We start from the raw sequence: 12,325 nt of genomic DNA on the forward strand, positions 1-12,325 counted from the left end.
GAGCATAGATTGTTTTGATACATTGGTGGAAAAGTTTGGAGCTCAGTTCGCAACTAGTCGTCTCCATCATTTAACCTCGATTGCTTTGGTGAATATAAGGCAAGAAAAGGGAGAGTCGTTAAGAATGTTCATGGAACGCTTTAGGAAGGTTGCCCTGGGAATTCAAAACCTCAGCCCAGAGGTTACCATGCATCATATGATAATAGCACTAAAGCCAGGGCCGTTTGCCGATAGTCTCTGCAAGAAACCCGCGACTAGTTTAGATGAGCTAAGACAACGAGCGTCAAAGTTCATGCAAATGGAAGAACTGAGAGAGTTCCGGAGTCAGGCAAGGATGGATGGAGGTGAAAAAAGGTGATAGAAAAAGAAAGTGGACCTATGGCTAGAAGAGCCAGGGAAGAATTCAGAAGCCGAAAGTTCCAGCAATACACACCCTTAAATACAAACAGAACAAGAGTCTTACAAGAAGCCATGGCGGCAGAGATAATACCACCAACTAGAAAAGCGCGAACACCGGAAAGGGCCGACCACACCAAACATTGTGAATATCATAAAAATCATGGCCATCATACAGAGGAGTGTGTCGGGTTAAAAGATAGAATAGAAGAATTGATTCAGGCTGGACAGTTGAAGCGTTTTGTTCAAGAAGGAAATGTTAGACTGAGGTCAAGTCCGGAGAGAAGATTGAAAGGAATCGAAACAGGGGGAAGAAGGGCAGACAGATTTGAAAGAGAAAAAAGAATGAAAAAAGAGATGATAGAAGAGGTGGAAGATCAGAAAGAAGAAATGACAGGGTTTATCAAAACACACAATCGGTAAGGAGAAGTAGGGAACGAAGCTTGGGGAGACCCGTCAGGGGGTTTATAAACACTATTTCAGGTGGTTTCTCTGGAAAAGAATCATCATCAGCAAGGAAACAACATTGGAGAAGTATAAGGACCATTAACCACATTTTTAAAAGAAGAACTTTGCCACCAATGCTTTTTACAGATGAAGATTTTCAAGAAATTCATCCCGATCACGACGATCCTATGGTGATAACAGTTGAAATAGCCGAATATGCCGTCATGAAAACCTTGGTTGATCAAGGCAGCTCAGTTGATATTCTGTTTTGGGATACTTTCAAAAGATTGCATCTGAAAGAAGAAGACATTGTACCTTTCCGAGAACAAATCATTGGTTTTTCAGGGGAGAGAGTCAGCACGAAAGGTTATGTGGATTTGATGACTACGTTTGGAAGAGGGAGTAAGACTAAAAAGATTAAAATCAGATATTTGGTGGTGGATGCTTCTACATCGTATAATGTGTTGTTAGGACGTTCTTCTTTGAATAAGTTGGGAGCAATAGTTTCAACGCCACATCTAGCAATGAAATTTCCAACAGAAAAGGGGGAGATAGCAACAGTTTATGTTAATCAAAGAGATGCTCGAGAATGTTATGCAGCCGGTCTGAAGATGAATTTAAAAACACACAAAGATACCGAAAGAATGGTGGCAATGGCGGATTTGGACCCGAGATTAAATGATGAAAGGTTGGAACCAAAAGAAGAGACTACAGCCGTGGTATTAGGTCGGGACGAGAAGCAATGCACTTATATAAGTGGAAGTTTGCCCGAAGAATTGTTAAACAAACTTGTCACATTGTTACACGACAACAAAGACTTGTTCGCTTGGACATCGTCTGATATACCTGGAATTGATCCAAAGGTAATTTGTCATAAGTTGTCGGTATGCCGAGAAGCAAGACCGATATCTCAGAAACGAAGAAAGTTAGGTGAAAAGAGAAGAAAGGTGGCAATGGAAGAAACTGAGAAGTTAATGCAAGCCGGTTTCATTAAGGAAGCTCAATATACGACATGGTTATCCAATGTGGTGCTTGTCAAAAAACCGAATGGAAAGTGGAGAATGTGTACAGATTATACAGACTTAAATAAGGCTTGTCCGAAAGATACATATCCATTGCCCAACATTGACCGATTGGTAGATGGGGCGTCTGGACAAGAAATGATGAGTTTTCTCGATGCTTATTCAGGGTATAACCAAATACAGATGTATGAACCGGATGTTCCCAAAACAGCTTTTACCACAGATACGGCAAATTATTGTTACAAAGTCATGCCTTTCGGCTTAAAGAATGCCGGAGCAACGTATCAGAGATTGATGGATAAGGTGTTCAAAGATCAAATTGGAAGAAACATGGAAGTATATGTGGACGATATGGTTGTGAAGTCAGAGGAAGTGGAGAAACATTTGGGAGATCTTGAGGAGGTGTTTTCACGCATAAGAGAGTACAATATACGTCTCAACCCAGAAAAATGTGTACGGCGTCAAAGGTGGAAAATTTCTAGGTTTTATGTTAACCAACAGAGGGATTGAGGCTAATCCTGATAAATGTGAAGCAATTATGAAGATGAGGATCCCGAAAAACTTGAAAGAGGTGCAGAGGTTAGTGGGAAAATTAAATTCATTGTCAAGGTTTTTACCGGTCTTAGCCGAAAATACTAAATCGATAATAAGCTTGTTAAAAAAATCTGAAACCTTTGAGTGGAATGAAAAATGTGAGCAAGCCTTCTCTCAAATCAAAAGCATGGTAGCTGAACCACCGATCCTAATCAAACCCGAGTTGACCCAACCCATCATAGTTTACTTAGCAACTTCCAATGAAGCCATAGGAGCAGCGTTAATCCAAGAGAATCCAGACCAGAAACCAATATACTTTGTAAGTAGATCCCTTCAAAATGCTGAAACCAGATATCCCAAAGTAGAAAAAGTTGCCTTGACCTTGGTGTACGCCGCAAGACGTCTTCGGCCATACTTTCAGAATCATCAGATAATTGTGAGGACAGATTATCCAATATCAAAAATCTTGAGAAAACCAGAACTTGCAGGTAGGATGGTGACATGGTCAATGGAGCTTTCCGAATATGGAATCAAGTATGAACCGAGAGGACCAATCAAAGCTCAAGCCCTTGCAGATTTCATCATTCAGATGCCGACAACAGCACAGCAGGAGCAGTGGATATTGTATGTAGATGGCGCGTCAAGCAAAAAAGGAAGCGGAGCAGGGACAGTACTTGAAGGACCAGACAACTTCCAAATAGAGATGGCATTGAGATTCGAGTTCAGAACATCCAACAACCAGGCCGAATACGAAGCTCTTATTGCAGGACTACTACTGGCGAGAGACATGGGAGTTGAAAACGTCATTTGCAAAAGTGATTCTCAGCTCTCAGTGGGACAGGTACGAGGAGATTATCAGGTAAAAGATCCATTATTGATGCAATATTATCATAAGGTATTAAATGTCATGCAATGTTTCAAACAAGCTGAAATAAAATATATTCCGAGAGAACTAAACATGAAAGCAGATTCATTATCCAAATTGGCAAGTCAACAGCGGCAACTCCAACACAATTCGGTTATACAACAAACCCTCAGTCACCCGACAGTCGGTTTCGAGGAATGTTGCAATGTCACCACAACAAAAGATGAATGGATAGAAACATATTTGGAAGCCATAAAGAATCAAGAGCAAGGTGTTCAATTAGATACAAAAATGACCAAAAAAATAGCTAGTTTTGTGTTAATTGGAGATGAACTCTACAAACGCGGATATTCAATACCTTTGTTGAAATGTCTCTCAAAAGAGCAAGCTCAATATGTAGTGAAAGAACTTCATGAAGGAATATGTGGCTTACATTGTGGAGCTCGAACAATGACAACAAAAGTTTGCCGAGCTGGATATTATTGGACAACACTCCGAGAAGATTGTGAAATTTATGTTAAAACATGCAAGAAGTGTCAAGAATTTGGAAGTTTGAACCATATACCAGCACAGGCGTTACAAGGAATTACTTCTCCATGGCCCTTTCAAAATGGGGAATTGATATACTCGGTCCATTTCCACTTGGCCGGGGACAAACTAAATTCATGATAGTCGCTGTAGATTACTTTACAAAATGGATAGAAGCAGAAGCACTGACTAAGATAACAGCTCAGCAAGTTCAAACATTTATATGGAAAAATATAATATGTCGATTCGGAATCCCACACACCATAATAACTGACAATGGCCGACAATTCATTGACAAAAAACTTATGGAATTTTATGCAGATTTGGGAATCAAGTCAACAAGCACTTCAGTTGAACATCCGCAGACGAATGGACAAGCGGAGGCTGCAAACAAAGTTATTTTGGGACAATTGAAGAAGAGGTTAGGAAATGCCAAAGGTTTGTGGGCAGAGAAGTTACCAGAGATCTTATGGGAATATAGATGCACACCACAAACTTCAACTGGTGAAACACCATTCAACCTCACATATGGGACGGATGCAATGTTACCTGTAGAAGTGAATGAACCAACGTTACGAAGGCAGATAGAAGACTGGAATATTAACAATGAATGCTTGAGAACCGACCTTGATCTCATTGAAGAACTTAGAGAACGAGCAAAGATAAAAGAGGCAACAGTAAAAAGAAGAGCAATGAAAAGGTTCAATGCGAAAGTAAAATTCAGAGATTTTAAGGAGGGGGACTTAGTATGGAGAATGCGAACTGATGCACGAAAAGATCCGCGACATGGAAAATTGGCCTCTAACTGGGAAGGTCCATTCAGAATACTCGAAAATTTGCAAAATGGAGCATACAGATTGGAAACTTTAGAAGAAAAAATAGTACCAAGAACATGGAATACAAGTCATTTAAAGTTTTATTTTAGTTGAAATTCGGAGATGTACAAAGAAGGCTGTATATATATCTATCCATCAATGAAGAAGCATTATCCATTAACAATGTGTCGTTCATTTACATAACTTTCGGTCTTGGATGATTTCACTCTAAGTGAAAACCCACCCGAAAAGAAATGTATTCATAAAACTTTCGGTCTTGGATGATTTCACTCTAAGTGAAAACCCACCCGAAAAGAAATGTATTTACATAACTTTCGGTCTTGGATGATTTCACTCTAAGTGAAAACCCACCCGAAAAGAAATGTATTCATAAAACTTTCGGTCTTGGATGATTTCACTCTAAGTGAAAACCCACCCGAAAAGAAATGTATTTACATAACTTTCGGTCTTGGATGATTTCACTCTAAGTGAAAACCCACCCGAAAAGAAATGTATTCATAAAACTTTCGGCCTTGGATGATTTCACTCTAAGTGAAAACCCACCCGAAAAGAAATGTATCTTGGATGATTTCACTCTAAGTGAAAACCCACCCGAAAAGAAATGTATCTTGGATGCTTTCCCTCTAAGTGAAAACCCACTCGAAAAGAAATGTATTCATAAAACTCTCGGCTTTGGATGATTTCACTCTAAGAGAAAATCCACCCGAAAATTCGTACATTCATAAAAACTAGTGATCTCGAACGCTCTCATTTCCAATAAAAAATTCACTCGTGTATCATACTTATGTTGGTAATAAATTGGATAAGTCACTAATAAATTATGAATCAATAACCCATTATGATATTTTACATAACCTTGATTTCATGTGTTCATAGATTACAAAATCCGCAAAGAATCCGCTATTTCAAAACAACTTTTGGATAAAAACCGACGGATACTCGGCGTGTGAACAAAACATCATCGCATTAAAAATATTACAATTAAATCGGTAGGTGACAATTATGTAGTATACGACCAATAACGCAAAATAATATAACAGTTGATAATCTAACAAACTTTATATGTATTAAGGTTCTAAAAAAGACATTACATTTAACAAAACGAATCCCCCCACATGGATTAGCATATCAAAAAGCATCCATACATGGATTCGTAGTTCAAAATAAATCTACTTTCGGCAAGCAAACCTACGCCCTTCTAGCTCTCAATATTGACATCTTCAGCATCTGTGTCTGGGATCTCGTTAGCCGGCACCAATTCACCCTTGTAAAAATCCTTTTTAACATCAAAGTTGCCTTCATCAAGTGGAATCTTGTAAAAATATTTTGCTTGCTGAAGCGCTTTCTCAAAACCCAGTTGATGTTGTTCAAATATAAAGCTTTCGGCTTCAAAAACGTTGGTCCTCAGCTGATTTATCTCTTCATCCATAAGTTTGATGGCATTCTTGTCGGCTTCGTTCATAGACAATAACGCTAACACCTTCTCATTCAGCAGTTGATTCTCTTTACGGAGTTGAGCGTTTTCTTCACTTGACCTCAAGCTTTCATTCTTCAATTCAACAATTTCTTTTTTAAACTCTTCCTTTGCAACTTTTTGTTTCTTCATCTCTTCTAGTTGCTCGAACAAAGAGCTCGTTTTCTCCTTATATTCAGCAAGGTCAGTCTTCAATTTCTCAAATTCAGATAAAGACACACAATTTCCATTTTTCTCCTTCATCATTTTTCCAATCAACAAACTTCTACTCGACAATTCAATAATGGAATCAGCCAATGAAGCAGCATCCATATTTTTCAACATATTATAAGATGATTCGTTAAAAGAAGTTTGGACAAACTTCGCATACTTAGTTGATGCACAAAAAATGGTTTCAGAAAGCGGTTCAGACGACACATTCTCAACACGACGATGACGCCGAGAAGAAGAGTGTGATCTCTTGCTGCTTCTATCTCGCTTCTTTGATTTTTTCGAAGGCCAAGCAACATCATATGGTGCGCAACTTCAACCACTTCAACAGGTGCAACACGCTCCGCTTCTTCCGTTTCAACAACAGGATTCACCACATTTTCACGCCGAGGAGTTACATCACCTACCTTGTTTAGCAGCTTCGAAAAATAAGACCGAGCTTTCGGATTTGTGCTTGCCATCAAAGCTGAAAATCAATAAAAAAACTTAGCAAAGTTAAAAAACATATCCTATAAAACAAGTAAATGAAGAACAACCACCTACCAATAAGATCTTCTCGTGGATGGGACGAAGTATACAATTGAAGCAAGGCGCGAGTGGGAACTTGGTACGAGAGGTGACTGAAAACTTCAATAACATGACGATCGGCCGCCCCCATTGAGTGAAAAGATATTGAATTAAACTTCACGGGATCTCTTGTCCAGTAAAGAGGAAATTTTTGAGACTCTCCATTGAAAAAATACTCTTTCCCTATTGGCTCTATTAGAATTTTGAAAAAACCTCCCTTAAAATCCTTATATGATGATGTAAAAGGTTTAAGGAAGCAAATGTTGGATTTACTAATAAGAGAAAGCCATCCTGGTCGTTTACCAGGCCGAGAACTATAATAATACAGGAACGGAGCCGGACTAGGAGAAAGCGACAGTAATTTACACAAAATACTAAAAGCTTGCATGGCAGCCCAACCATTAGGGTGAAGCTGAGTAGGGGCAACATTAAGAAAATTAAGAACGCCTATTTAAAAGTTGTTCAAAGGCAATCGAATATGAAGGTCTCTAAAAAAGCAAGCATAAAAATAGAAAAATTCATAGCTATCATCTTCTCGGCCATGGCAAACGTTATCAACATCTCCAACACGCCGAAAAGAAATAATATCGTTTTCAATATCAGAATAATAAATCTGAGAATGAGAAAGAAAACTACGAAGTTCAGTAGCAGAACGATACTTCGAAAAATATTCCCGAACTCTAGGGTTAACCCACTGATAACCTGGACGAAGGTTTTTCCGAGGCAACATAAAATCGACTTCTTGAGGAACATCAATAGTAGGGGCTCCATTAGAGTCATTCATGCAAGAAGGGGTAGCAGATGAAGATTTTGAGTCTGGATGATCCTCTTCCCGAACCACTCGCCCAGTTGATTCACCACCCGCGCTCGGACAATCATCACTAGCAGAAAAGCTTGAAAGAGACATTACCTTTGCCATAATCAACTGAAGATGAAAAATGTGCTTCTTGTTTAATAGCGATAAGTTTCACAATCATAAAAAGGCTAAAAAAGGAACCTATTTATAACCCACGTGAACCCTAGAATTTGAAACGTTATGATCACACAAAATTATTCAAAAATATATATGATCTAACGGTTAAAATAGACATCTCATGTCAAATCATGTACTTTCAGCAAAGTAAATTACGAAAACCAAGGCATTAAATACCAAATCAAATCAACACTCAAAACTATTATATTATATTAAGACACAAATAATTTCAATATAAATCAATTATTTTTGTCTCGGGGGCCAGGGTACTGGTAGCCTAAAACCGAGAGGTATAGGCCGAGAACTACATGTTCAATAATCAAAGTGATAAATTAAAACCGAAAGGTCTGGACCGAAACCTGAAAGGATAATAGAAATCATAATAAAGCCCAATTTAAATAAGGAACTTACACAAGGGGGTGTAAAAGTAATAAAAAGGTGTGAGAAGAAAGTCCAAAAGTACTGTAGAAGGCCCATCAACGAAACCCTATAAATAGGAGGTCAACACAAGAAAAAGGTAAGAGTGATTTTATCTGAAAAACCATTACATTGTTTCTGACTTTGGCATCGGAGCGACTTGCAGGTACATCCCCCCACCTGTGAGGAATACCAACCGAAAGGAGCAGCCAAGATGAATAGCCGAGAGGAGCAGCCGAGATGAATAGCCGAGAGGAGCAGCCGAGATGAATAGCCGAGAGAAGCAGCCGAGAGGAACAACCGCGAGTCTAGCCCAGTTGAGAGTCCAGCCCAAGAAGTAATCCAGCCCAATAGGAAACCGAGAGTATAGCCCGAAATCAGAAGATTTGTGTAAAAGGCCATCTTGTTGTTTCAGTTCGAGTGTTCTTGGTCCTTTTTGTAAGAACATATATCATTCATATATTTATAATATATATATATATATATATATATAAAGTTTAATGTATGATATATGAATTTGTCACCCTTAAAAATTGTAAAAAAAAGTTATGTCATTACACTCCTTGATATTTAGAAAATGATAAAATTTAGGATACTTTCTAAATCCAAAACAAAAATTGAGAACAAAATTTCGAATAAATGTTAAAATACAGTTAATTCCAATTTATTCATGCGCATTGTCTACCTTTTCCGTAGTTAATTATTATTATTATTATAAAAAACACAAACACCTTTATTTTTATCATCTATATATATAGTTAGGGTTAATATTAAAAATTAAATAAAAGAAGTCAATTAAGCTAAAATTATCATTTATGTATAATTATGTTTAATATTAAAAATTAAATAAAAAATATAAACTAAACTAATAATAATAAGAGATCAAAATTATAATTTTAAAGAGAGATAAAAAAGAAAAAAAATTTCATCGTGAGAATGTTTTTACGTTTATATTAGTTTTTCTTAAAAGTAGATTTCAATTAATTATAAGAATAATTAGTATTTATTAAATATTTAAAAAATAAAAAATGATTGAAATATAAAAAAAATTGTTTCACCTCTTTTTTAATTCAAAACCATCTATTTAAATATTTTAAAAAAATAAAAAATATGACATGTCCACCTATAATAATAAAATAAAATAAAATTTTAATATAAAAATAAAATAGGAAAAAAATGAAAACAGTTAAACAGAAAAAAATAAAAAATTACACAATACCTATAATAATAAAGTAAAATAAAATATTAGTAACAGATAAAATAGAAAAAAAAATTGAAAAGAAAGTATAATCCCTTTATATATTAAACCTTAAATATGTGTTACTACCCTGTTCGTGGTCCCACTTCAACATGTAGCTACCTTTTTTGAATTTCAAACTTCTGTTTTGAATTTCAAACTTTAATCCTGTTCTAGTTTTGGATCTACCCTGTATCTTCGTAATTTTATCTCTTTCCCTCTTTTTATTTATTTTTTAAACTCAAATTACACTCACCCAAAAAAAAAAAGACAAAGATGTTTAGCATGAAATTAAAAGGTAGAGAGTTTGGAAATTTTGGAAGAACCCCGTGGGGCTTCTACACCAGCATTCATCTTTGTATTATTTAATAATTGTATTTTAGGTTAAATTCGTATATTTTACACGTAATAAACATTTTCTTTATCATATTTCATATCCGTAATTTTTTTCTATAGGTATTAATTTTCATACTGATTGAGTTTAAACCAATTTTGAGAAATTAATGTAGTTTCATGATGTTTTATCTATCATTTGCGTCATAAATTTATGTGGACGTGATCACTTCTATTGTGTATGATTATATAAAATATTAAGAAAATTTAATGTTATTTTTGATCATGACGTTACATGAAAAAATTATATAAAATTTTGATTTTTCTTCTTCTTTTGTTTCTTAATCCCTAGTAGAGTTGTGAATTTGGAATTTATTTTAAAATGCATGTTAAGTTGTGCATGTTGACAAAATTATTTATAGTCTAATGTCATAATGAAAATGAAAACAATTTTATGTTAATATCCTTGGATGCAACCTATAGGTTAGCAATTCAAGTTATACAATATTCTTTTATGTAAGGTTTTTTAACAAAGTGTAATTTTACAAATAAATTATCAAAATTAATAGTTTTTAAAAAATTTACTTATGAGTAAATTGTGTTATATTGACACATTTTTGTATGAATAAGTTATGCAAAAATAAGTTGTGCAAAAATAACTTCATATTTATTAAATTGAGACATACTTCTGTCTAAAAGTACAAATTTTACGAGTCAATCACAACTCCGTTTGTATTTATTCTTGTTTTTTAAAATAAAATTATACCATTCCTATTTAGTTATAATTTATTTTGATATGGAATTGTGGAAAAGTGAGACTTTAATTGTTTTTATATTAGATTAAAGTTACGTACTATTTACACAACTTTGCATATATTTTGTTAGTTTTAATATATAATTATTATATTACTATTTATACTAATATTAACACATGCAATTTTATTTAAAAAATATTAATAAATTATTATTATTTGTGTTCTATAGAAGTATTTTTTGTGAAATGTAAAAAATTATTATTGTGAAATCATTTAAAAAAAACAAGACCAATAGATAATTTTATAAATAAAATAATATCTGTTAAAAATATAAAAATTATTATAAAAAATTATAATTAAAGATAACATAAAAATTATTAGTTTTTATCGACAAAGAATAATTAAATTAAGGTAAAATAGATACTTTAAGATATTACAACCTTTTACATGTTTAATTAAGAAAGTCTATTAGTTAACTTAAACTAAAAATAACTAAATTTATAATATTAATATTTATTTGATTATTTTTTAGGAGAATGGAAGAAAATAAAAAATAAAAGAAGAGGGAAATTAACGGAGAATGAGAGAAAATGAAGGTATAAGACAATCTTTATAATAACTTCTACATTTTTAACATATATTATTTTTTTTATAATTTTTATAAAACTACCTATTGGTCTTATTTTTAAAAAAAATATTTTCATAATAATAATTTTTATATTTCATAAATAATATTTTTATACTAAAAAAACATATTAATTAATGTTAAAAAATAAAATCTCATGTATTAATATTAATATATATAATAATATATATCAATTTTTTTATATAAACGTATAAAGAGTGTATGACTTGAATCTAATATAAAAACAATCACCCTTAAACGACTTTATTTCAAATTTCAAATTAAAGACACAATTTTAATTTTAAATTGAGATGTTATTAGAGTCAGACAATTTCATTTAAAAATAAAAAAATAAAACTTAAATTAAAAATTATGAAAGTAATATTTGACTTACACAATTTCTTCTCTCACACCAAAAACCTTACTTTTTACAATACTTATCTATATCATTCAATTTTGTTTACCAATTTCAGTAATTTTTTCATCAAATTACACTATGATGATTAAAAGAATTCTAAATTAAGAAATATATTTGGGAATTATATCGTAACAATGAATGATCACAGAAAATATATTGATGAGCAACTTGAAAAAAAATAATTCAAAATCACGTAATTGAATTGTAAATGCCAACATTAACTATAAACACGCGTTTTAACGGAAAAAGTAGAATTTTAATTTATCATTTTATCAAAGACTATCTTTTTCCCTTAAAATAAGAAATTGTCGTTATTATAATTTTGTTGCGAATGTCAAAGATTATTCATTATTTATTTTTGTCCTCGTGAATGTTAAAGTTTATTTATTAATTTTTCCACGACCTCATTAAAAGTAATATTTTGGTTCAAATGATTTAATTACTATTATTATTATATTCATTGCAACACTGATTTCGAGATCTTGAAAATGGTAAGAACTATAGCAATATGTGATGAAGGTTTAAAACTTGATCTGAGTTTTATCGTCAAATTATTGAGATAATATTTGTCCTTTTAGTTTACCTTTTATAATAATTTTTTAAGATTTACTTTTATAGGGAGATTTTATATTATAAACCCATTACAAACATTTTAGACCTTTACGTATAATTATTTAATCAGGAATGG

The 12,325-nt window shown here is 33.3% G+C and overlaps 1 protein-coding gene across 1 annotated transcript; it reads left to right on the forward strand.

The window, feature by feature from the left end:
• Positions 1 to 2,586: 2,586 nt before the first annotated feature.
• On the forward strand, positions 2,587 to 3,933 carry LOC137829002 (uncharacterized). The gene has a single exon (XM_068635799.1). It carries the CDS (start codon positions 2,587 to 2,589, stop codon positions 3,931 to 3,933), a length of 1,347 nt encoding a protein of 448 aa, XP_068491900.1.
• Positions 3,934 to 12,325: the final 8,392 nt, after the last annotated feature.

This window comes from Phaseolus vulgaris, chromosome 7, assembly GCF_000499845.2.
Source record: "Phaseolus vulgaris cultivar G19833 chromosome 7, P. vulgaris v2.0, whole genome shotgun sequence".
Classification (NCBI taxonomy): domain Eukaryota; kingdom Viridiplantae; phylum Streptophyta; class Magnoliopsida; order Fabales; family Fabaceae; genus Phaseolus; species Phaseolus vulgaris.